The sequence below is a fragment of the Chiloscyllium plagiosum genome, unplaced genomic scaffold, assembly GCF_037043375.1.
Source record: "Chiloscyllium plagiosum isolate Xiang-an unplaced genomic scaffold, Cpla_swu_hap1 HiC_scaffold_34, whole genome shotgun sequence".
Lineage (NCBI taxonomy): Eukaryota > Metazoa > Chordata > Chondrichthyes > Orectolobiformes > Hemiscylliidae > Chiloscyllium > Chiloscyllium plagiosum.
The window spans coordinates 42,216,487-42,243,377 of record NW_028270172.1 but is presented as its reverse complement, the minus strand read 5'-3'; the positions used below and the strand labels follow the sequence as shown (position 1 = coordinate 42,243,377).

Genomic DNA, 26,891 nt, shown 5'->3' with positions numbered 1-26,891 from the left:
TTCCTTGTAACATCTCAATTGCCAGATTTTCCATTGATTTTTCAACCACAGTAGGGATCATTCCCATCTGTGATCTGGCTGTAATATTACCAAGGATAAAGTGTATGCCTGGAACCGAACATTTCTCTACCTCCTACCAACTTTGTTTAGATCAACAATACTGACATGACCACCAGCCATTTCATGTCTTCGGCCATTTTCTCTAATTAAATGAAAAAGCCTTCTCCATCCTTCTCATTGAATGATTATGCAACGCTTGGATATATTTAAACAGATCCCCACTAGGCCTTTGGCTATGATTGGCCTCCTCACTGCTCCTATTTTTCACCTCAGTTTCTGTCATTTTAAATCACTTTTGAGTTTTCAGTTCCAACCTCAGAAGTTCAAAACCTCTTTTTCTCCCTTGCTTCTGCTTTTAATTGGAATTCAAACTTATCATTTCCTCTTTTCTTTCTTTATGTTCTACCAAAGCTGTTTTTGCCTTTTCTTTGGCCCTTGCCATTGCCTCTAATTCAAGCTGCTTCTTCTGCAATAGAATTTTAGCCATTTCCAAAGAAATATATATATATATATAAATAGTGCAAGATTGCCACAATTATTTCCCCTTTCCTTACAGACACAAGCAATCCTAACTCCAGTTGTTTGGCAATTCAAAATGCTATGCCTTACTTAATTTTTGTAAAATTCCCGAAGTGATTTCCTCCACCTCCAGGAAATTCTTAGTGATGGAAGGAGGCGTTATTACACAAGGCACACCCAGTTTAAACCAACCAAATGCAATACCTAAAATAAAAAAACACTCACTGCCTTTAAGTTCAACAATCCTAAACCCAAGCTGGAATTGGAGATTTTGATCGCAACATAACCTCCAATTTGTTATGGACCAGACCAAACTTTCTCAAAATATATTAAGAAGATAGCTTAAGCCCTAACTTGTTTTTTGTTTTATAGGCAAATACTGGGCATTGTTTTCTGAATGCTGTTTGATTAGTCAGACTACCAGATTTGAAGCAAAATGCAATTTATGCATACTTAATAGTAAAAGTACAACAAAAGAAAGAATAAATTGGAATAATAACTCCAATGGAAAATGTAACAGAATAGTGGATTATTTATAGAGTCATAGAGTTGTATAGCATAGTAACAGACCCTTCAGTCCAACTCATCCAGCTGACCAGATATCCCAAATTAATCTAGTCCCAATTCATGTACCCATCCAAAATGCTGTAATTGTAACAGCATCCACCACTTCCATATACACACCACTCTCTGCAAGAAAAAGTTGCCCCTTTGATCCTTTTTAAATCTTTCGCCTCTGACTTTAAACCTATATCCTCTACTTTGGACTCCCCTACTCTGGGGAAAAAAGATCTTGGCTATTCGACCTATCCATACCACTCATGATTTTATAAACCTCTGTAAGGTCACCCCTCAGCCTCTGATACTCCAACTAAAATAGCACAGCCTGTTCAGCCTCTCCCTATAGCTCAAGCCCTCCAACCCTGGCAACATCCTTGTAAATCTTTTCTGAACCCTTTCAAGTTTCACAACATCATTCCTATGGCAGAGACACAGTATTCAAAAAGTGGCCTCACCAATACCTGTATAGCCGCAACTTGTCATCCCAACTCCTATACTAAATACACTGACCAATAAAGGCGAGCATACCAAATGCTTTCTCCACTAGCCTGCTTACCTGCACCTCAAGCTTTCTTTGTTCAAGAACACTCCCCAGGACCCTGCCCAGAGTTGCCTTACCAAAATGCAACATTTCACATTTATTAATTTAAACTCCATCTGCCACTCCTTGGCCCATCTGATCAAGGTTCCAGTGTATTCAAATCATTATATAAATGACAAAAAGCATCAATCCTTGTGGCTCACCACTAGTCACAGGCCTCTGGTCCAAAACAAATTCTCCACCATCAACGTCTATCTCCTACCTTCAAGCCAATTTTGTATGCAAATAGCTAGCCCTCTCTCGATTCCATGTAATCTAACCTTGCCAACCTGTCTACCATGTCAAACCTTGTTGAGTGCCTTGTTGAAGTCCATATTGACAACGTCCACCACTCTGCCTTCACCAACCTTCTTTCTCACTTCTTCAGGAAACTCAATCAAGTTAATGAGATGCCATTCCACACGCACAAAACCATGTTGACTATTCCTAATCAGTCCTTGCCTTTCTAAATACATGTAAATCCTGTCCTTCAGAATACCCTACGTAATGTTACCCATTACTAACATCAGGCTAAGTGGTCTACGGTTCCTGGCTTTTCCTTCTGACCTTTCTTGAATAATAGCACCACAATAGCTAACCTCCAGTTTTACAGCACCTCACCCATGGCTATTCATGATGAAAATATCTCAGCAAGGGGCCCAGCAATCACTTCCCTAGTTTCCCTCAAAGGTCTGGGGATTTATTCATTTTATGTGTTGTAAAACATCCATTATCTGTAATATGGATACTTTTCAAAATATTTCAAAATATTTATTTCTCCAAGTTCTTTAGCTTCCATATTCTTCTCCACAGTAAATACTGTTATGAAATGCATGTTTAGTATCTCAGCCATTTCCTGCAGTTCCACACATAGATAGCCTTTTTGATCTTTAAGAGGCCCTGCACTCTCCTTCTTTACTCTTTTGCCCTTACTACATTTATGGAATCTCTTTGAATTCTTCTTAACGCTGTGTGCCAAGTCTATCCCATGTCCCCTTTCTGCTGTCCTGATTTCCCTCTTGACTATATTCTTTCTGCCTTTATACTTCTGCTGTTATAACTGTCTATATCTGTTATCTGCCCCCTTTTCCTTGACCAGAACCTCATTTCGTAGTGTCATACAGCACAGAAATAGATCCTTCGGTCCAACCAGTCCATGCTGAACATAATCCCAAATGAAACTAGTCCCACCTGCCTGCTGCTATTCCATATCACTCCAAACCTTGCCTATTCATGTATTTATCTAAGTGACTTTCAAATGTTGTAAGGTGCCCATATTCACCACTTACTCAGGAAGTTCATTCCAAATACGAACCTCCCTCTCATTTCGAAGCTCAGCCATATCCTCCACCATCTTTTTGGTCCTTAATTGGTGAAAAATCCCTTTGAATAAATTCTTCCGACCCGCAAATTACTAAGAGCGCTCTTGTGTTTCCTCTAAGACATCAGAACATTAGTTCTGATCCACACTTTGTCCTGTGTGTTTCATATTTCAGTTCCTCTGTTATTTGTATTCAGTTTGGTTTTCTACTGAACAATGAGTCTAACATTTATCACACTATAACTCATAAAGTCATACATCATGGAAACTGACATTTCGGTCCAACCAGTCCATGCAGAACATAATCCCAAACTAAACTACTCCTCACCTGCATGCTTCTTGCCCATATCCCTCAAAACCTTTCCTGTTCATGCACTTATCTAAGTGTCATTTAAATACTCTAACCATGCCCACATCCACCACTTCCTCAGGAAGTTCATTCCATGCACAAACCACCCTCTGTAAAATAGAAATTGTCCCTCATGCCCTTTTAAAATACCACTCATCTTAAGAATATGTCTTCGAGTCTTGAAGCCTCCCATCCTATGGAAGGGCCACCTAGTATTTACCCCTCATGATTTTATAAACCTCTATAAGGTCACTCTCAATCTTACACGGTCTAGTGAAACAAGTCTCAGCCTATCCAGCCTTTCTTTACAACTCAAACCCTCCCTCCTGGCAACATCTTTGAAAATCTTTTCTGAACCCTCTCCAGTTTAATAATGCCCTTCTATAACAAGACAACCCGAACTGCACATAGTGCTCCAGATAAGGCCTCACCAACGTCCTGTACAAGCTCAATGTGACTTCCCATCTCCTATATTCAAAGGACCGAGCAATGAAGACAAACATGCTAAACACCTTTTTATTTCCCTTTCTAAAGGTGATGCAAACTCAAAGAATTGTGCACATGAACGCCTACATCCCTCTGTTCTACAAACTACCCAAGGTCCTACTATTAATATAAAGTCCTGCTCTATTTGTTGTACCAAAATTTTGTTGTACCTCACATTTATCCAGATTGAACTCCACCTGCCATTTTTAAGCCCATTGACTCATTTGACCAAGATCCCTTTGTAATCTTAAACTGTTTTTCCCGCTATTATTCCACCAATTTTGGAGTCATCCACAAACTTACTAACCATGCCTTCTATTTTCTCATCCAAATCCTTTGTATTAATGACAAACAAAAGAGGACCCAGAACCAATCCCTGTGGAACATCGCAGGTGACACACCTCCAGTTCAAAAAGTAACCCTCCACCATCGCTCTGTCACCTACCATTAAGTAAATTATATATCCAATTGACAAGCTCACCCTGAATCTCATCTGACTTAAATTTACTAATTAGTCTACCATGCGAAACCTTGTCAAAGGCTGTACTACGATCCAAGTAAACAATGTATATTGCTCTTACCTCATCCATCTTTTTGGTAACTTCCTCAAAAAAACTCACTTGAGTTTGTGAGTCATGATATTCCTTGCACATAACCATGTTGACTATTCCTAAGCGTTGGAGCTGAAAAGTGTGGCGCTGGAAAAGCACAGCAGGTCAGGCAGCATCTGAGGAGCAGGAGATGTTTCGGGCACAAGCCCTTCGTCAGGAGGGCAAAGGGCACTGAGGGATAAATAGGCAGGTGGGGCTGGGGGGAAGATAGGCGGGAAGGCACTAGGTGGATGCAGGTGAGAGATAATTGTGATAGATCAATGGGGAGGGTGGAGCAGTCAGGTGGAAAAGAAGATGTACAGCTAAGACAGGTCAAGAGGGTGGTGATGAGGTGGAAGGTTGGATCTGGGATGAGGTGGAGGAGGCAGACTTTGAAACTGGTGAAGTCAGTGTTGATGCCGTATGGTTGTCAGATCAATTTTTGCTTCTCTAAATGTTAAGACATCCTATCTTTTAGAATCACCTCCTACAATTTACCCAAACCGAATTCAGGTTCACAGGTTTTTCTTTACAACTCCTCTCACACAAAGGCACAACATTAGCCATCCTCCAGTCATCAGGCACCTCACCCGTAGTTATAGATGATGCAAATATTTCTACAAGGGGCTTTCAATTCCCTCCATTACTTCCCACAGCATTCTAACCTGTAAGACCTCTTGCATTGAAATGATTGCAATTTAGTTCTTTACAGTAACTACATTCTCTGACTTTCTCGTGTTTTCTTTTCTAATTGACTTGGTCTTTTCATATTGAGAACCTTTCCCATCAATCTGTGTATTTTCACTGCTGCTTAGAATTCCTCCATAACCCCCTCACCCCACCCAAAAAAAGCAGGATTAAATCTCCCTTAATGAAACAAGGAAATCTACTACTGTGGTGCTCTGTCATTATTAGCGGGTGCTCGAAGTGTATTCCTTTGTCTCCACAGCTAAGCCAAAGACCCATGGGCAGTTTCACAACTCAGCAATACCAAAGCCACAAAAGGAACAGGTCAGACAGAGAAGCACCACCAAGGGCATTGCTCCCAAAACAAGACAATGGAAGCACCTCACCACTTCAGAGGAGACATTAGCAACTACCTGTGAAGAGGAATGGAAGCTCCAAACCCATCGATACTGTCAGGATATTGCTTTGTGTAGAGAATCAAGACATTCCTCTGATAACCGTTGTCAGATTAGCATCACTGTAACTAGATTACTCCATTTCCAGATACGTTGTGATTTCCCCATTTCTAATTAGCCTAATTGTACAGGATTATTATAAAAACTGGCTTCTTTCTCAGTTCAAGGAAGAGAAATTCTGATCTACCTGTACAGACTGTCAGTTCGGTGTCAGCTTAGTCAATTTATCTTCCAGCCATATCGCTTGTAATAAACAGCATATCAATTTCACCCGATCTGGTTTGTGTGGTCTCTACTTTATTGGACAAATTTCTCCGACAGCAGCCTACATAGAAATCATTCCTGATATTCAATAACTGACTACACCTTCTAATTTTGTTAGAACAATGCCCAGAGCTGAATATTTATTTGATAGAGGAATAGCCACCAGAGATTTTTGAATTAATGTCTTACCTTTCCTGACAGTCAACTTTCTAATGAACTGTCATATTATCACATTTCTAAATCTACTAGCCATCTCACAGTGTGCCTCTTATATGTCCTCATTAACATTAAGCCGTAAAAGAAGCAACTTTCAATAATAATTCTATGTTTAAACTACCTTCCATTACATACAGAAAGTAATGTTAAAATGCAAAAACATTTTTTAAAAAATCAAAAATATAATTTTTAAATAAAATCAACCATGCTAATTAACTTAAGGTGAGAGGGGAAAGAAATAAAAGAGACCCATGGGGCAACATTTTCACTCAGAGGGTGGTACATGTATGGAATGAGCTGCCAGAGAACGTGGTGGACGCTGGTACAATTGCAACATTTAAACGGTTTGGAGGGATATCGGCCAGGTGCTGGTAGGTGGGACTAGATTGGGTTGGGATATGTGGTTAGCGCGGACAGGTTGGACCAAAGGGTCTGTTTCCATGCTGTGCATCTCTATGACCCTATGAATCTAAACAACTCATCTTCAACAAATTTCTCTGATTTAAAAAAAATCTTCTCCAGAGCCAATCATGCGTAGGACTGCCCAAAATGAAGACGCGACTCTGTCTAAAAAATACTGTTCAGCCACTCAAAAAAACCTTTTACAATGTTAAAAAACTGCTTAAAATGTATATGGTTTTTTAAAGCTTCTAAAATTAGAATAAAGAAACCTTCAGCCATTCACTACAGCTCTTTGAAAGGCTTGTTTTTCAACAAAGGTCCATTTGAAAAAAGAACTCTTCTTGTTTGTTTTAATGTTAAAGAAACTAAATAAACAAAAATCTTTTACTGCTGAAACATAATAACTGTATTTCTCTAGTCATCCAACATTCCCTACACCTACCAGCCTTGCCTTCACACTAACAGGAACATCCTTTCTCCAGACTCTCATTCTCTCATTTTGAAGGCCTTCCATTTTCCAACCATACCTTTACCTCTGAATACGCTCTCCGAATAAACCTTTGAAAGTTCTTGCCTAATATGGTCAAAATTGCCCTTACTTCAATTTAGAACTTTAACTTTTAAGATCAAGTATTTAACCACTAAAGAGCAGCTGTGCCGATATAGTATAATTCTATAAACACACCCTTGTAAAGTCAAATTTAGTAAAATAGATTGTCTCATGGGCAAATCTCCAGTCCAGGAGGGAAAAAAAACATCGAGAAAACATTGTGTGAGAGTGAGTAGTGGGGAGAGATGTACTGCAGCTCCCAAACCCAGTTTCACGACCCAGCAATTGCTACTGAAAAACTAAAACTCAAACTCTGGGCTCTAAGGGGGTTCACCCCATCCAATCAGGCTGCTTCTCCTGTTCCAACTTTGAAAAAAAACACCCAAAACCTCAGAAACTGTTTCCTTTATGAGCTTTCAAGCAGACTGATTATCACCTCTGTCTCAACCTTTCTTCATTTAATAAAAAAGCTGAACAAAATACAGCTCTTAAAGCCATAGTATCATCACAACAGGGGCAGCATGGTGGCTCAGTGGTTAGTGCTGCTACCTTTCAACACCAGGAATCCACGTTTGATTCCAGCCTTGGGTGACTGTGTGGAATTTGCACAGGATTTTAGCATTGCTAGCCAGGCAGCATTTATTGCTCATCCCTAATTGCCCAGAGGGCAGTTAAGAGTCAACCACATTGCTGTGGGTCTGGAGTCACATGCAGGCCAGACCAGGTAAGGATGGCAGTTGCCTTCCCTAAATATTTTTCAAATGTTACTTGCATATTCTCAAATTTTCATACAATAAACCTTTACAACTTTCTGTTGTACATCTCCAGTTGATTAGATTTCCTACAGTGTGGAAACAAGCCCTTTAGCCCACACCAACCCTCTAAAGAGTAACCCATCCAGACCCATTTTCCTCTGACTAATGTACCTAACACTATGGGCAACTTAGTATGGCCAATTCACATGAACTGCACATCGTTGTGACTGTAGGAGTTTCCAGAGAAACCAGAGAAAACCCACACCAGGAGAATGTGTAAACTCCACACAGACAGTCACCTGAGGCTGGAATCAAACCGAGGACCCTGGTGCTGTGAGGCAACAGTGCTAACCACTGAGCCACCCTTTCTTTCCTCTCTTAAAAGCCATCAAATCCAAAATCTAATATGGTCTTAGTCTCAGGGTTGCCTGTTCTGAAATACTGTACCTTTAACAATTTCACCAATGATTTATATTGGATGTGATTTGAGTTTATTATGTTAGTGTGCTATTAACATATAATCTTTGAACACATTATCAGCAGTTCTGTTGGAATGTACTAGAATTTGTGGATTATTTGTCAAATTTGAGCTGTTATGTAATGTCCTTCTTGACAAGTTTTTTATGGTTTAAAGTATACTTTTGGGAAATAAATTCATCCTTTATCCTTGATTTTATTTGGTGTGCCATCACTCTCTATATTAGTGAAGTAATCAAATTGCTATTCTAAATATTCTTAAAAGCTTAATTAAGCACTTTTTAAAGCCCGCATTTTTGCATTGTATTTTGAAGTATTGTAATTTAGATGGTGGGGAGATGGGATCTATGGTGATTAATTGTTGACATTTTTACAGCAAAAGCTCAGTGAAAGATTAGGAAGGTTGGTTGTGTGCAGTTTGAGATATACCTCCAGGTGCCAAGTCTAAGATTTTAGTAGATTGGGAATTGCAAGGAAGATGTAAAGCAGAGGATTTGGACAAATGTTTCCTCTGGTTTGATGTCTAGAACCAACGGACACAAGTTTAAAATTAAGGGGAATGCCACTGAGAAGAGAATTTTTATTTTTACTGAGAGGGTTGTTAACTTTTGGAATTCTAACTGTTGAGTTGATCTTTATAGCCTATTTGAACAAGGGATCAATAGTGGCGATTCTACAGTCCTCCAGCCCCAAGTCCCCAATCTCGAGAAAATTGAAAGATGATTGCCAATGCCTTTGTAATTACCACACACTCTCTCTTCCTTTAGTATCCTTTGCATCTCACCTGGTCCCCTTGTCTTAATAACTGAAGTACAGACAACTTGTCTGATACTGCCTCCTTATCAATTTTAACTTGCTTGTGACTGAGTTTCCTCCACTATTACTAAGGCCTGTTAAACATCAGCCTCACAGATAAAGACAGATGCACAGTATTAATTTCAACACCTTTAATCATACCTTCTGCCTCTAAGTATAAATCTTCTCTTTTACTGCCTAATTAGCTGCATTTTTTAAAAAACACTTCTTTTACTATAGATGTGCTTATAAAAGACATTGGGATTCCTCTTTATATTAACAGCCAGTCATTTTTTATAATCCCTCCTTGCTTCTCATTTGCTGTCTTGCCTCCTTTCTACACCTTCCATATTCAGCTTGGTTCTCAACTGTATTTACTACCTGACACATACCATTTGGCACTTTGTTTCTTTAACTGAATTTCTATCCCACTATCATCCAGGGAGAACTGGATTATTGTCACTCCTTCCCTTTTTTGAGGGTATGTACCCTGACTGTGCCCAACCATTTCCTCTTTGAAGGTCACCCATTGTTGAACCACTATTTTCCTTCCAACTCTTAGTTTCAGTCTATTCAACATTAACTCCATTTTCATCCAATGTCTCTACTCTTCATTCACCAAAACAAATTTTCCTTCATCCTAAACCTCATACTACAACAATCATGGGTCCCTAAATACTCCCCAATTGTCACGTGATCTACTTATCTGACCTAATTGCCAAGAAATCAGACTAGCAGTGATCTCTTATTGGGCTGAAAAAATACTCCTGTCGGCAACGGGCCCGAACACAACCAAGGAATGCTTGTCCTTCACAATCTGTTTAAGCCACCACTGTTGAGGTGATATCCAAATATTTAAAGTTCCCATTATAACTATGCTATTTGCACCTCACTGTAATTTCCTTGTACATTTTTTCACTATATCTTTCCCACCAGCTATCAGTCTATATATTACAATGAGCAATATAGTTACACCTTTTTTTAATTCCTTAGCTCTAGTCAAATCAATTCTGTCCTTGAACCCTTTCAGACATCCTCTTTCTCTAGTACTCTAATATTCATGTACCACAATCATCACCTTTTCTGTTTCTCTTCCTTTCGTAACTTTTCCAAACACCTTACGAACAGAAATAATTTAAAAATCCAAGCTGCCTTCCGTTTGGCCAAGTCTTTGTTACTACCTCAATATTATAATCTCAGAAAGAAATATGTGTCCGTAACTCCCCAGTTTTATGAACTGGGGAGTTCATGCATTCACATATACCAAAATCTATCCACAATTTTTAGACTTCATTATTTTCTCCATTACTCTGACTCCACTTATTAATTTACTGATCTCTCTTTTTAATGTTATCTGCCTCTCCTATTATGTCATGCACTTTTTTAGTATTGCTTTTTAATATTCTCACCTGGTTTCCATGTTCCTGCTGAGTGGACTTAAATCTTCCAAATGTACAGCAAAACATTCTCTCTCTCTCTCGCTGTGTGTGTGTGTGTAAATAACTCAGTCCCGGCTCTGTTCGACCTGTCCAGCTTCAAAAGTGCCATCTTTCCCAGAGCTAGGTCTTGTGTCCCAGGAATCTAAAGCCCTCCATCTTGCACTACCTTTCCAGTCATACATTCACCTGCCTTATCTTCCTAGTTCTGAACTCACTTATAGGTGATACTGGGAGTAATCTGGAGAGTACTAATTCTACAGGTCCTACTGACTCATTTTCTAAATTCAATTGCAAGATCACCTCACCCTTCCCACCTAGTCATTTAGAACCTAGTAACCGACCCTCTGAAGAGTAACCCCATCCAGACCCATTTCCCTCTGACTAATGCACCAAACACTATGGGCAATTTTGCATGGCAGATTCACCTGACCTGCAGGTCAGGCAGCATCCAAGGAGCAGGCGAATCGACATTTCGGGCACGAGCCCTTCTTCATGCCCTTCCTGAAGAAGGGCTCCTGCCCGAAACGTCGATTTTCCTGCTCTGCCTGACCTGCTGCACTTTTCCAGCAACACATTTTCAGCCCTGATCTCCAGCATCTGCAGTCCTCACTTTCTCCTCGATTCATTTCAAGAAGTCTAGAATACCAGAGCAGAAATGTAGTGCTGACGCTTAGGCTGTGGTCAGACTGCATTTGGAATATTGTGTGAGCAGTTTTGGATCTTGTAGCAAGGAAAGATATGCTGACGTTGGAGGGGTCCACAGACAATTTACATGAACGATCCCAGGGATGAAAGGTTTGTCATATGAGGAGCGGTTGAACATCTGGGTCTGTACCTGAGGGAGTTTACAAGCATGGGTTTGGTGATCTCATTGAAATTTATAGATTACCAATAAGCCTGGATAGAATGGATGTGGTGAAGATGTTTGCTCTAGTCGGACAGACTAGGACCTGGGGACACAGCCTCATGGTGAAGGGATGACCTTTTAGAACTGAGATGGGAAGAATTTCTTCCAAGTGAAAATGGTTAATCTGTGGAAGTCATTGTTGCAGATGGATGTGAAGGCCAAGTCATTGAGTTTATTTAAGGTAGCGAGGTTCTTGATTTGCAAAAGGGTCCGGGGTCACTCTGAGAATGGGGCTGAGAGACATAGTCATGATCAAATGATGGAGCAGATTGAATGGACTGAATGGCCTAATTCTGCTCCCATATCTTCTGGTTGTATTTCCAATATCCACAACAATGAGCTTTAGCAAGATGAAAAGCCATGGATATTTTAAATTGCATTTAATTAACATGCTATAAACCTTCTAAGTAAGGGAATTGTTGAAGTGTTAACATGTCTCATGATCCCAGCATTGGGTTGTGCTTTCCAGAGGGATGGAAGGTTTATCTACACAAAAGGTGGCATGGTGGCTCAGTGGTTAGCACTGCTGCCTCACAGTGCCTGGGTTCGATTCCTGTCTCGGGCAACTGTCTGTGTGGAGTTTGCATGTTCTCCCCATGTCTGCATGGGTTTGCTGTGGTTTCCTCCCACAGTCCAAAGATGTGCAGGTTAGGTGAATTTGCCATGGGGTTAGGTGAATTTGCCATGGTGTTAGGTGCATTAGTCAGGTGGTCAATGTTGGAGAATAGGTCTGTTGGGTTGCTCTTCAGAGGGTTGGTGTAGACTTGTTGGGCCGAAGGGACTGTTTCCACACTGTAGGGAATCTAATCAAAGTTAGTGTAATCTCTCCAGTTCTGAAGAGCAATCATATCAGATTCAAATTATACTATTACTTTTTCTCTATCTCTCAACTGATGCTGCCAGACTAGCAGAGTTTCTCTGGCATTATCTATATTTGTTTTGGATTTCCAGCATCTGCAGTATTTTGATTTTTATGTAATCTTGTGCAAGATATCCTCCTGCGTCTGCTCATATAATTTCTGTTTACTTTATTACTGATTTTGGAATGGTTATAAATGGCAGACATTTATTCTGCATATTCTGTAGCCAGAGCTAGTCACAATTCTATGATCTGTCAAGAATGTAAGAAATATGAGGAGGATTGAGACATTTGCTCACTCAAGCCTGCTGCATCATTCAAAATGGCTGATCTGCCCCAGCCCTCAACTCCTGGTGTGCCAGCTCTCTTTCCCAACCCAAGCTTTAATAATTATTTTCAGTGATAGCGACTCAGTTGCATGGTCAGCTGGTTTGCAATGCAGTGTGATGTCAATGGCATGGGTTTAATTCCTATTTCATCTGAATTTAAAATTCATGAAGGACTCTCCTTCTCAATCTCTCCCCTTGATAAAGCTTCCCAGCCATCTCTCTCTCATTAGAGACAACGGTAACTTTCCTTCTTACTTTCAGTGTTTAAGCCTCTACAAATGCCTGAAGATATTTCACAGAATCACAGAATTCCTCCAGTGCAGATAGAAGCCATTCGGCCCGTTCCAGTCTGCGCCAATCTTTGAAAGAGTATCCTGCCCAGACACTCCCCCCGCCATTTTCCATATTTCCCATGGCTGACCCATCTAACCTACACATTCTTTGACACGATAGAGTTTTTTTTAAACATGGTCTTCCCACCTAAGCTGCACATCTTCGGACATCATTTAAAGACTTCTTTGTTCTTTTTCTCTTTGCTGTTCTCAAGCTTGACAAAAGGGTCTCCCTATTAAAAATGAAAGAACTGCGGATGCTGTAAATCAGAAACAAAAACGGAAGTTGCTGGAAAAGCTCAGCAATTCTGGCAGCATCAGGTCTGAGGAAGGGTTACTGAACCCAAAACGTTAACTTTGATTTCTCTGCACAGATGCTATAATACCTTCAGAGTTTTTCCAGCAACTTCTGGATTTGAAAAGGATACCCCTGCTTTTTTTTAAAGATTAAATTCCCTACAGTGTGGAAACAGGCCCTTCGGCCCAACCAGTCCATACTGACTCTCTGAAGAGTAACCCACCCAGACCTATTTCCCTCTGACCATAGCACCTAACACTATGGGCAATTGACCATGGCCAATTCACCTTTGTGACGATGAGAGGAAACCAGAGCACAACCACACAGACATTGGGAGAATGTGCAAACTCCACACAGACAGTTGCCCGAGCTAGGAATCGAACCCGGGACCCTGGCGCTGTAAGGCAGCAGTGCTAACCTAAGGTAGCAGTGCTAACCACTGAGCCACCGTGCTGTCCCAATTTATTTTTGTGTACGCAGCAATAATTATTTATGTCACCTTAACTTTTTCTGTTTACCGCTAGTCGATGCAACTTGGAATTCGCCCTCAAGGGCCCCCTCACCTGAACTAAACTATAATCGCCAAGCAAAGGCTAAAGGCGCGGTTTCAAAGGTATTGCTAGAATTCTGCTCTTCAATCCTCGAGTTTGAAGATGAACAGTTCACTTTTTCTCCTGCTTTAGGCAGGAGCTTCAATTGTGTAAATAGTTCAACTGTATCCTAACTTTCAAACATCGCTGTTCATGATCGAGAATCAATGTGTCTCAAAAACCGCGTATTCACATTATCCCTCCGGCTCGCACTGGGGCTTCTCCCACCTTTTTCACGGAGCCAGGACATCACTGTCCCTTGGGAGGGATTTTTGGATTTGTTGAGTAATTAAGGGCAGAATTGTACCGTTTTGCAGATATCTACATTTGGATGTACAGCGGGAATCGAGCCGTTTTTCTCTCAGTCCAGTCCAGCTCAGCCCAGAAACCCTGCCGCAGTTCCACACAGACACCACACTCTCACTCTGAGTGCTGGGCTGTCCTGCCTGCGGGAACTGCTCGCTTCAGCGGGAACAGTGCTCCGGCCTGAAGACATCAGCCACACAGACACGACGTGAGTATTAACGCCGCTCCTGGATTGCATTGGGTGAGGGTATCGCCCCATTGGGAGAGTGCAGCGACCGCGCTAAGTTCCAGCCTGCGGCGTCTGAACTCGCCGTGTCCGGGATCCAGCGGGAAACCTAGTGCTTCAGTCGATGGGAGGACTTCGGCAAACAGCCTGCACGTTGGTGGAATATGAAGATATGATTTATTTCATTCTTGTCCCATGTACCTAGGTACAAAGTCAAGCCTTGTTTTGCGTGCAGTACAAGCAGAGTATACCATACAAAGTGCATAAGGATAATAGAACAGAGCGAAAAATACAATGTTAAAGCTGTGGAGAAGGTGCACAGAGAGTGAGATCAAGATTAGATTTAAAATTTGAGAGGTCCTTTCAGATCCTGTGCTGAATTATGGCTTTTTCAGAAACCATAATAGTCTACCCTGTGAAGTCGGCTCCATAAGGACCTATTTAGAGTTAGCTTCACACTGCAGTCGGCATTCGTCCTGTTGCAGCTCTTTCTGCTAAACATCCCACACCTCCACCACCACTGGAATATATAACTTCTTTCAGTTCAATCAAGCCATCAAATTATTAAAACATCTTACCCAAGATTTGATTCTCATTCAGTTTTCAAAGCTATTTTCCCTGGTCCGGTAACTCACTTCCTGAGTTCCCTAAAACTGATGTCGAAATTACAATGTTGCATCATTTGACAAGGCACACTGCCAGGGCTCCTTCAGCATCTGCCAACTTCATCCCGGAAATTGCACTCTTCAGAAGTCGAGAATAAAAATCTCTTACAGACAGTTTAGTTTAATTTTAGTCATCCCCATTATTTACCAATAGCATCACTGTTACAATATAACACTAAAACTTATAAGCTAAACTAACCAGGTTCTAATAACCTAGGAGAGTAGGGTACCAGCTCTTCAAGTGCCCCAGCACGTTACTCCGATGTACTGATACAAAATAGCTTGCTTTACACAAAAGTTTACAAAAACATTGCATGTTCTTAATTGTACAGATTACAGTGAAAGACAATAATTCGTAAGGAAGAAAAGTTAATTGACAGATCTGTGTGCGTTTGACTGATCACTCCTACAGGCCTTGAGCTATCCATCAGGTGAGAAAAACAAATCCAGCTGAGTTAGGCATCTGCTGGCGAGATACGTTCCTATAAGGAAGTACTGGTTTAAATTAAGTGGGAGATGTCAAAAGGCAACCTTGGGCAGCTCGCATGTCTGATATCATTGTTTTACAAAATGTTGCTGGAAAAGCGCAGCAGGTCAGGCAGCATCCAAGAAGCAGGAGAATCGACATTTCAGGCATGAGCCCTTCTTCAGGAATGAGGAAAGTGTGCCAAGCAGGCTAAGATAAAAGGTAGGGAGGAGGGACTTGGGAGAAGGGCGTTGGAAATGCGATAGGTGGAAGAAGGTTAAGGTGAGGGTGATAGGCCGGAGTGGGGATGGGAGCGGAGAGGTCAGGAAGAAGATTGCAGGTGAGGAAGGTGGTGCTGAGTTCGAGTGTTGGGACTGAGACAAGGTGGGGGGAGGGGAAATGAGGAAACTGGAGAAATCTGAGTTCATCCCTTGTGGTTGGAGGGTTCCTAGGCGGAAGATGAGGCGCTCTTCCTCCTGCCGTCGTGTTGCCATGGTCTGGCAATGGAGGAGTCCAAGGACCTGCATGTCCTTGGTGGAGTGGGAGGGGGAGTTGAAGTGTAGAGCCACGGGATGGTTGGGTTGGTTGGTCCGGGTGTCCCAGAGGTGTTCTCTGAAACGTTCCACAAGTAGGTGGCCTGTCTCCCCAATATAGAGGAGGCCACATCGGGTGCAGCGGATGCAGTAAAAGATGTGTGTGGAGGTGCAGGTGAATTTGTGGCGGATATGGAATGATCCCTTGGGGCCTTGGAGGGAAGTAAGGGGGGAGGTGTGGGCGCAAGTTTTGCATTTCTTGCAGTTGCAGGGGAAGGTGCCAGGAGTAGAGGTTGGGTTGGTGGGGGGTGTGGACCTGACTAGGGAGTCATGGAGGGAGTGGTCTTTTTGGAACGCTGATAGGGGAGGGGAGGGAAATATATCCCTGGTGGTGGGGTCTGTTTGGAGGTGGCAGAAATGACGACGGATGATACAATGTTTATGGAGGTTGGTGGGGTGGTAGGTGAAGACCAGTGGGGTTCTGTCCTGGTGGCGATTGGAGGGGCGGGGCTCAAGGTTGGAGGAGCGGGAAGTGGAGGAGATGCGGTGGAGAGCATCATCGACACCGTCAGGGGGAAATTGCGGTCTTTGAAGAAGGAGGCCATCTGGGTTGTTCAATATTGGAAGTGGTCCTCCTGGGAGCAGATGCAAAGGAGAGGAAGGAATTGGGAATATGGGATGGCGTTTTTATAGGGGGTAGGGTGGGAGGAGGTGAAGTCGAGTAGCTGTGGGAGTCGGTTGGTTTATAGTAAATGTCCTTGTTGATTCGATCACCCGAGATAGAAATGGAGAGGTCTAGGAAGGGGAGGGAGGAGTCTGAGACGGTCCAGGTAAATTTGAGGTCGGGGTGGAAGGTGTTAGTAAAGTGGATGAACTGTTCAACCTCCTTGTGGGAGCATGAGGCAGCGCTGATACAGTCATCGATGTAGCGGAGGACAAGGTGGGGGTGGTGCCAGTGTAGCTGCAGAAGATGGACTGTTCCACATATCCTACGAGGAGGCAGGCATAGCTAGGGCCCTTGCGGGTTCCCATGGGTACTCCTTTGGTTTGGAGGAAGTGGGAGGATTGGAAAGAGAAGTTGTTCAGAGTGAGGACCAGTTCAGTCAGTCGAAGGAGGGTGTCAGTGGAAGGGTACTGGTTGGTACGGCGGGAAAGGAAGAAGTGGAGGGCTTTGAGTCCTTCGTGATGGGGGATGGAGGTGCACAGGGACTGGATGTCCATGGTGAAGATAAGGCGTTGGGGACCGAGGAAGCGAAAATCACGGAGGAGGTGGAGGGCATGGGTGGTGTCCCGAACGCAAGTGGGGAGTTCTTGGACTAAGGGGGACAGGACCGTGTTGAGGTATACAGAGATGAGTTCGGTGGGGCAGGAGCAGGCTGAGACAATGGGTTGGCTGGGGCAGTCAGGTTTGTGGATTTTGGGCAGGAGGTAGAAACGGGCGGTGCAGGGTTGTGGGACTATGAGGTTGGAGGCGGTGGATGGGAGATCCCCTGAGGAGATGAGGTCATGGATGGTCTGGGAGATGATGGTTTGGTGATGGGAGGTGGGGTCATGGTCAAGGGGGCAGTCGGAGGAGGTGTTCGTGAGCTGGCATTTAGCCTCAGCGGTGTAAAGATCGGTGCGCCAAACTACCTTTGTGCCTCCCTTGTCTGCCGGTTTGATAGTGAGGTTGGGGTTGGAACGGAGGGAGTGGAGGGCTGCACGTGAGAGGTTGGAGTGGTTGAGAGGGGTGGAGAGGTTGAGGTGGTTAATGTCGCGGTGGCAGTTGGCTATGAAGAGATCAAGGGCAGGTAAGAGGCCAGTACGGGGTGTCCAGGTGGATGGGGTGTGTTGGAGGTGGGAGAAGGGTCATCAGAGAGTGGGCGAGAATCCTGGTTGAAGAAGTAGGCGTGGAGGCGAAGGCGGCGGAAGAATTGTTCGATGTCTCGCCATGTGTTGAACTCGTTACTCCGAGAGCGTAGGGGAATGAAGGTGAGGCCTCTGCAAGGACTGATCTTTCATCCTCAGAGAGGGGTAGTTCTGGAGGGATGGTGAAATTACGGCAGGGCTGGGAGTTAGGACCTTGGACCTGGTGTGGGACTGGAGCTGGGAGTGGGGGCGGGTTAGGCATGGGGGCGGGGTTAGGCATGCCGACGGAGATCGGCATAGGGGCGGGGTTAGGCGTGCGAACGGAGATCAGCGTGGGGGCGGGGTTAGGCATGCGGACGGAGATCACCGTGGGGGCGGAGATGCATGCGGGCGTGGTCGTTGTGCAGGTGAGTGATGTCACTGGGGGCAGAAGTGGCTGCGGCGACGGCAATCCCGGGGGCGGAAGTGGCTGTGGCGACGGCAGGAACGGGTGTTGTTCCCGATAGCCGTGGAGGCTGCGAATCTGTCGGCGATGGTCTTCCTGGCGATCGTGGAGGTGGTTGTCTGGGCGGTGATCGCGGAGGCTGCATGGTTGGTGGGGACAGAAGTGATGTCATGGCTCGCTGCAGCAGCCACGTGGTTAATGGCGCCCAAGTGATTCCGGAGGCCGATGAAAGATTCTAGAACAGTTGAGGAACCCAGAGTGTGGGGGTAAGTACATGAAAGTTTTTGGTACTTACTGTCTTTCATTTCCAATGTGGCTAGGAAGAACTGTTTGTTTAGTGTTTGGATTCTTCTGTGGATGAAGAATAGTAGAGGTCCTTTGCAAGTCTGTGAGAATGTTGTCCTGAGCTGGTTGCAAGGGAATGTAGGTAGCGGCACATGGCTGCAAGCGTGGAGCGGAGGATCCGAAGGGAGGTCTGTTACTGGAGGCTTCAGATTTGTTGTAGGTACTGGTTGTCCTGGTTGGGTTCAAATTTTTTTGACCATAAAATGGCTTTCCAACAGATTGTGTCAGAATCTCTTCAATGTTAGGTTGAGAATAATTTTAAGCTGGGAGCAGATTCCCGCCTTTTACCTTAAGCACAGAACCATTCTGAAAATGAGAGTTAAATGTTACTGCAAAGTTATATTTAAAATGATTAATCAGTCTCGAATTAAACATGCCTTCTTTTCAAGTTTGTGATTCAAATTCAAATAAGACATAAAGTCTGATTAGTTAGAATTGACAGTGGGGCAGTCTGTAAGGTCTGTAGAGTGGTCTGCAGGAACAGCAAGTAGGTTAAGGCTTCATCAATATTACCTTTTATAGAGTTTGTATTTGATAACTGGTAATGGCTACTCAATATCATCAAAGTCCCAAAATGCAATAAAATTCAATCCATAGCAGATAAGCACCAAGAGGTAACTTTCTCCTGGCTTCAACAGCCTCAGCACTAAAATGGTCTCTCTCTTCAGTGTCCTTTTGAACTCTCATCAGGGTTTTGTAACAGCAAAGATTTTTTTCTCTCTGTGTCTACCCCGCTTGCAAGGGGTAATAAGAATCCACTATAATTGACAGCATCTGACTGTTAATTACAAAGGTTTTGATTGTACTAATTAAACTTATAAAATATCTTTGGATTTTGCTTTATTTTAGCTACTTTTTCTCCATGCCTCCTCTTCATAATTTCTTCATTTGTAATACCTTGCACTTTTTATCCTACTCTCAGACCCTGCCGTTTCAGCTCTCAGTACCTACCATGAGCTCCCCCTTTTCCCCCTTAACCAATCCTTTGCATTCCTTGACATTTCTGGTTCCCTGGACCTATTTCCCTGCCTCTCTCCATTTATGGGAATGCGTTAGCCCTGCACTCTCACTACTGTCTTTTTAAATGACTCCCACTGCTCTGTGGATTTTCCTACAAATAGCTGCTTCCAGTTCACTCCCCACTCTCATCAAATCCTGCCTTGTCATTTTTAAATCGGCCTTTTCCCCATTTCAGCACCTTTTTATTCCTTGTCAAACTTTTCTGTACTTTTCTGTAACAATCTTTTTAAATAAAAGACTTATGGTCACTGTCACCTAAATGCGTCTCCACTGACACTGCTTGAATTTGTTCCCTAAAATTAGATTGAACAGCTTCCTTCACTTTAATATTGTTCTATGTGTTGGCTTTAATTTTGAGAATTCTGTATATTTTCCTTTCACACTTTGTTTATTCCAGTTAACAGTGGAAAAGTTGAAAGCCCATAATATTCCTCCCCGATTAGTTATACATTTGAGATTTCAAACTTTTTCAGATTTTATGTATTGTCATGTGTGCCGAAGTACAAGAGTGTTGGAGTACGGTGAAAAGTGTACAGAGTTGCCACTCTCCAGCACCATCTTAGAAACCAATAGATGGAATTAAAAACAAGCTGAAATGAAAGAAACAGAAACAAAAAAAATCCAGATCACCTTCGCCATTGTCATGAGTCTCGGGCCAGACTCACCAACACTGCCTGTGCTGGGCATGCCAATGCCATGGTGCCACCATTGCTGCAGCCGCCAATGCCAATACCTCAAGTCCTGCGCCAGACCCACCAACCTGGAAGTCACCACACACCGGCACCGTTACTTATCGCTGGTGGCACCTTTTTGATATCGCCCACTTGGAATCAATTGAATTATCAGAGTCCACAAACTTTCTGAACAAATGCAAGAGTGTAACCCTTTGTGAACCAGCACTGCCATGAGAGAAGCTGTCAATGCTGGTGCTGCCACATCTACTTTCTATCTCTCTGTTTGGGAGTTTATAGTACGCTCCCAACAAAGTTATTACCCATTGCTGTATATTAAGTTCTCCCTGTTTGGCCTCAATTGGAGAAGTCTTAATGACATCATCTGTTCGTGCAGTAATTTACTTCTTGATCAATACTGCCACACTGCTTCCCCTTTTCCACATCCTACACTTGTCTTACCTCAAGTTTGGAATATTGAGTTGCTGTTTTGCCCCTCCCTCAAACATGTCTCTATGACAGTAACAAAATCATATCCATGTCTGTTAATCAGCACCCTCAACTGTCTGCCTTACTTGCAACCCTGTCATGCTCTCTTACTCCATATCTAGATAAGTGCTCTACCTTTCACATTGGCTTGATATTTTTCTTCTACAACTTTTCTGTGCATCATCCCCACTGCACATGCAGTTTGTATCCTTTCCCGCTGTGAATTTAACTAAACTCCACAGACAGCCCCAGCAAACTCCTCGCATTGATGCTTATCCAATTTCGATTCAATTCACCCTATCAAATTTGTATACGTTCAGCCTTTCCTGGAATGTAAGGTCCTCCATTCTGCATTAACCATTCATCTCTCAATCAATCTATTCTGTCTGCTTATTCCTGTACTCAGCACATGGTACAGAGTGTAATCCAGAGATTACAACCTTTTAAGGTCCTCACAAACTTTAATTCTTTAATATTCCAAGAGATATCAATGGAATAAGAAGTGAGGAACTGATTGCCCTTGCAAAGGTGATGATGAGCTGCTTCTTGAACTGTTAGTATAGGTTTGCCTACACCTGTTAGGCAGGCAGTTCCAGAATATTTACTCAACGACTATAAAGGAACAGGTTCGAGATAGCATGGCATGTAGCTTGGAGATAAACTTGCAGGTCGCGGTGTACACTTGTGTCTGCTGCCCTTGTCTTTCCAAGTAGTAGTTGGTTTGAAAGGTGCTCTTAAAGGAACCTTGGTCTGTTATCTTCGTGCAACTTGTACATAGAATGTACTGCTGCATTGTCTGTCAGTGGTGGAGGGTGTAAATGTTAAAGCTTTAGATAAGATGTTAGTCAAGGAGCTGCTTTGTCCCTGATATCATTGTGTTTCTGGAGTATTGTTGAAGCTACATCTGCCAACTTGTGCTCTGGAGATAATGAAAACATTTTGGGGAGTCAGGAGATGAGTTATTGATCGTTTCTTCTCTGCCCTTGTAGCCTACAGGATTTATAATGTTGTATTAACCACGTGAGTGGTTATCAATACCCTTCTTTTAAAACCCTCCCTTTGGTCAGTCAAAAGAAACTTTAATTTTCAATAGCAGAAGCTATTGCAATTCAATTAAGTTAGTTGAGTGAAAAATTTTAATCATTTAACAAACCTGAGAAATATGAGAAAATGACATTAAACATACACAAACAGAGGTAATAAAAAGTTTCAAAAAGGTGGTGTCTGTACAGATGCTGTTTACAATTTTTAGAGTCTCAGTTCTAAGACTGAAATATTTAGCTGATGTCTCGATGCCTCAGGAGTAGTGAAACTGAGTAATAACGTTAATGTCTTGAATAGTGGTTATTCTAAATTACTTTTTCACTGATGCTGGTTTCTGAAATTGAGAGGAGACAGAGAGAGACTTCAGTGTCTTTGCTGTTATCATTCCATGTTGCTCTCTATCACTTTTGTTCCTCAAAGGATGCTGTTGGTGTAGAGATTCTTTGCAGATTCATTTGTTTCAATCAAAGCTAATCTAGGCAACATTTCTTCTCTCAATATGTGAATGAAAATTTTCACGCTCGTGTGAGTAAAACAAACAAATTTCTTGGGACCAAACTCTTTCAGTTTCAGGAGGAATCAATTACTAGGGGACACTGGTTCAAGGTGCCGGGGATGTTTAAACAAGATGAGTGAGGCAAAGGTTTCACACACAGAGTGGTAAGTGCCTGGAACGCGCTGCCGGAGGAGTGGTGGAAGCAGAACACAATAGCAGCGTTCAAGAAACATCAGGACAAATTCATGGATTCTTTGAGTGAAGACACTTTTAGTACGGAAGAGCAAAGGGTGTTGGCACAGGTGTGGAGGGTCAAAAGGCTGATCTTGTGCTTTTTGTTCTTTGTTCTTTCGTTACTCTAAATTAAAATGGTCATTCCAATGCAAATGACTTTATATTTTCTATGTGGGCAGCCTGAGTTTTTTTAAGATGAACACAGCAGCCATATTTAGTCAGTAGTGTCCTTTTCAAAAACAATTTTAGCCTGTGAAAGATTAATATATTAAAGTCAAATGATGAAAATTGAATATTGATCATCCATTTTCACTATGGTTGTAACAATATGGCTCGGTCATTTCAATTCATGTCAATGGTAAGTCCCAGAATTCACCACAGATCCTTAGGCAACTTCTTCCAAACACACACCACTTCCATCTAGAAGGATAAGTGTAGCAGTTATGTTGGAACATTACCGCCTGCAAGATCCCCAAGAAGCCACTCACCATCCTTACTTGGGAATATATCACTGTTCTTTCCCTGTCACTGGGTTAACATCCTGAAATTCCCCCCAATGGCATTGTGGGTCGACTCCACAGCAGGTGGACTGCAGTGGTTCAAGAAGGCATCTTATCACCACCTAGGAATGAGCAAGCAAGAGACACCCACATAGCATGTGTGATTAAAACTAAAAAATGATGAATGTTGATTGTAAGCACTTCTGGGATGGTAATGTCATTGAATGATAATAATAGATGTTTAAATTCTCTTGTTTGAGGTAGTGATTGCTTGGCAATTATGATGCAAATGTTCTTACCCCTTGTCTGCTTAAGCTTAAATGGTGTCCAGAGTTTGCTTCATGAGAGTACAGTTTTGTCAGTATCTGAGGAGTTACAAAAGGTATTGAACATTGTGGAATTGTCTGCAGACATCCTCATTTTTGTTACTTGAAGGCTATTGATGAAACAACTGAAGATGGTTGGGCTCGGAGACTACTCTGAGGAATTTCTGTAGCAATGTCCAGAGTGAAATATGAGCAAAATACAATCACAACCATCTTTTGTTTTCTCCACAAATCCAGTGAACTCCAATTTTGCTAGGGCTCCTATTGTTATAATCAATCAAATTCTACCTTGACGTCCGCTGCAATCACTCTCACCTCCCCTTTGGAATTCAGCTTTTTATTCATATTTGGGTCAAGGCTGTGAGATCAAATGGCCTAACAGAACGTGAAATGAGTGATAGGTGACCTCTGTGAGATCTTTCAGTTGTGCATCCACAAATGCAGCAGTTCAGTGACCAATACCATTTGTGCAAGATTGCACAGGTTCGTTTCACTCACCAAGACAAGGGGTAAGTATTGGAACCAGAGTGGGCAGTTAGATTCAGCAATGTAACTGTGTTCATTGAGGTGCAGGGTGCCATCAGCTGTGCACATGTGGCACTGAGAGATGTATCATAACACTGGAATTCATCACAACAGGGAGAGACTCCACTGTATTAATGTTCAGGTGATCCCCAATCACGTACTACTTCTTAGAGGTGTGTGCCCACTTCCCTGGCAACAGCCATGATTTGTATATTCTGGAATACCGGTCCATTTGAGCATCCAGGTATGTAATAAAATAATTGAACAAGTTGAATAGATAAAATAGTTTTTTAAAAATTTAACCTGTTCTGAGAGGAATGATTCCACAGACAACTGACAGTTTAAGGTACCAGAGTTACACAGGAAGTGACATCAGGTAGTGAGCATTTTCTTTTAAGAAACCAATTAAACTGATCCTGCATTGCCCCATCATAGCTTAGGAATGCCACCGGTTATTGCACATAGTAATGGATCCTTAGTTCAAGACACAGCTAAGTTGAAGAATTAAACTGAAAATGAAAAGTTTACAATCCCACCTAGAACTTCCACCAGTAAGCATTAAAGGTTCTGTGGGAAGTTCCCTAGTTGTCATTCTTAATGCACCACAATTCTTAATGTGGAGGCTCAAGTAGAATACTTGCTGTAACATGGAGGTTATAAAACCTGCAGCAGATGGTCATCCTGTGTGTGTGTGTGGGGGGTGGGGGTTGGAGAGAGGTGAGACATGGCAGGAGTGCTTCTGTTCGCTGAGAAAGTGGGCTCTCAATAACCCATTTGAAAGGACCCAGTAGAAAGTCAGCCCTTATTTGGAGTCTACAACTCAATTCCATCACAGAGCACGAGGTAGGTTCCACTTCTGCCCTCATTGCAGTGCATACGTACATGAAGCATTAGTCAGATCTTAGTAAAAGCCTGAGACCTGGCCCTTCTGTTTGACAATGGCCAGGTTAGGGGAAGAAACAGCTTCTACTCTCAACAGTTAAAAAAGGCAACCACAGGAAATTATGACATCAAGGCTGCAAACCTTGAGAAACATTGAGAAACAGTTGCACTGCTTTTTGTTTTATGAGCCCTGAGATCCTAAATCCGTGAATTTACAACTTTCTTACCCAAGCAGCTCGTGCTCTTCAAAATGTTTATATTATAAACAAAGGTTCTGCATACTTGATGAGAATTTTATTCAGAATCCAGAGTTCAAATATAAGAATGACTGAGGCTCCCAGGTCATTTCAATGAGAAAGAGAAACCCTTACAGCAGCAGCATTCCAATTCACGTGATTTATTAAAACTCTTGGTATTACAAAAGTTCTGAAGGATGTTGTGTAAACGTGAACCGGGTGCTGGCCAAATTTAGCATTTAATTTGGATACATTTATAGCTTATGTTGTAAAATGCAGCTGCTCATTTATAAAGCTACTAAGACCTAATTTCTGGCCCAAGTGGTACCAAACGACAATATTCTCTGTGTATATAAAGTATAGTTTCAGACTTTGCATACTGGCTTTATCTATTTTCACTAATTTAGACTGTATACAAAGTGTGTTGGTAACTACATGGGCAGATTAGTTATTCTTTCTAGATTATTTTGAAACAGTGGTTCTTAACTCATACCGAGATGGCACCCACAAAATCAGCACCCCACTACCCCAACCTCACATCTGTAGAATAGATGAGCGAGTTAACACTTTTGTATGTGCCAAGTACTGCATACTGACTCCTCTTGCACAGAACTGTTCTGGTCAGCACATCTTACACCTTCATTCGTTCCTCTGTCTCTCTCTCGACACCTCACCACCATCTGAGCAGTCAATGTTTCTACTCATTCTCAGTCTTTGACCTGCTTTGCCCATGACTTACAGTCACCCTGAAAATAATGTTCTGCATGTTGGCAGCAGGTCGTGGTTATAAAGTGCTAACATTCTCAGAGAGATGCACTGATCAGCACACTACCACCTGATAATGGTTGAAGATTTTCAGCGTAACTTTTATACCTTGTCAGTTTCACTGAAGAAATATTTCTAAATATGCAGTCACCTTTTCCAATCTGACAGGTAGTAAACTAAATGTGGAGCTCCTACAGATCAGGGAAAGAGCAAATCTATGTCCCATAACCATCCATAAGTGATTCAATTAATTTCCCACCACCAGAACAATGGGCATTCCCAACCCACCCATAGGAAAACCAGAAGGAGGCATGATCAAGTCAGGATCACAAACGGATTTTAATTTTCTGCAGTTTTACCACCTTGCACACTGTCTACCCATTTTCCACCATTTTTATAGGAAAAATCCACCTGGCCCACTGTGCTGTGAGGTGATAACAAGAGGACAGAACTTTTACAAAATTGAGAAAAGAATTTATGGGGATGACAGAAACAAGTTTATTTATCACACAACACCAGGTTATAGTCCAACAGGTTTATTTGGAAGTACAAGCTTTTGGAGCACTGTTCTTTCATCAGGTGGTCCTTCATCAGACAACTACCTGATGAAGGAGCAGCGCTCCGAAAGCTAGTGCTTCCAATTAACCCTCTTGGACTATAACCTGGTGTTGTGTGATTTTTAACTTTGTACACCCCAGTCCAACACCGGCATCTCCAAATCAAGTTTATTTATGGGGTGCTTAAGACTTGAAAATTTCTAACACAAAGCACAATGAAGCAGAGTTCATAAATTCTTCAAACGGGGAATTTGAAAGTGGACTAGACATTACGATTTGGAAAATAACTGTGTAGCCTTTCTACCAGCTCCTACACACTCCAGTCTGTCTCCCACTTATTAAGGTGGGCCTTAACTCTGTTCAGACTTTTCATAGTCACATCAGGACCCCATTCTACCACTTTCACCATTTGTCTACACCGGGGAAGGAGAAGACAACTGAGTATCTCAGTAGCTTTCAATGCGTAGGCTGCTGTTAGGCTGTAACACAAC

At 42.4% G+C, this 26,891-nt stretch overlaps 1 protein-coding gene across 1 annotated transcript in view; it reads right to left on the bottom strand.

The window, feature by feature from the left end:
• Positions 1-15,350, bottom strand: part of LOC148141149 (uncharacterized) — a 57,320-nt gene extending 41,970 nt beyond the window's left edge. Inside the window, exon 1 of the mRNA XM_087978456.1 lies at positions 14,932-15,350. Within this exon, the coding sequence (XP_087834582.1) occupies positions 14,932-14,949 (18 nt within the window). The 5' untranslated portion in view covers positions 14,950-15,350. The remainder of the gene's footprint in view (positions 1-14,931) is intronic.
• Between the last annotated feature and the right edge of the window lie 11,541 nt (positions 15,351-26,891).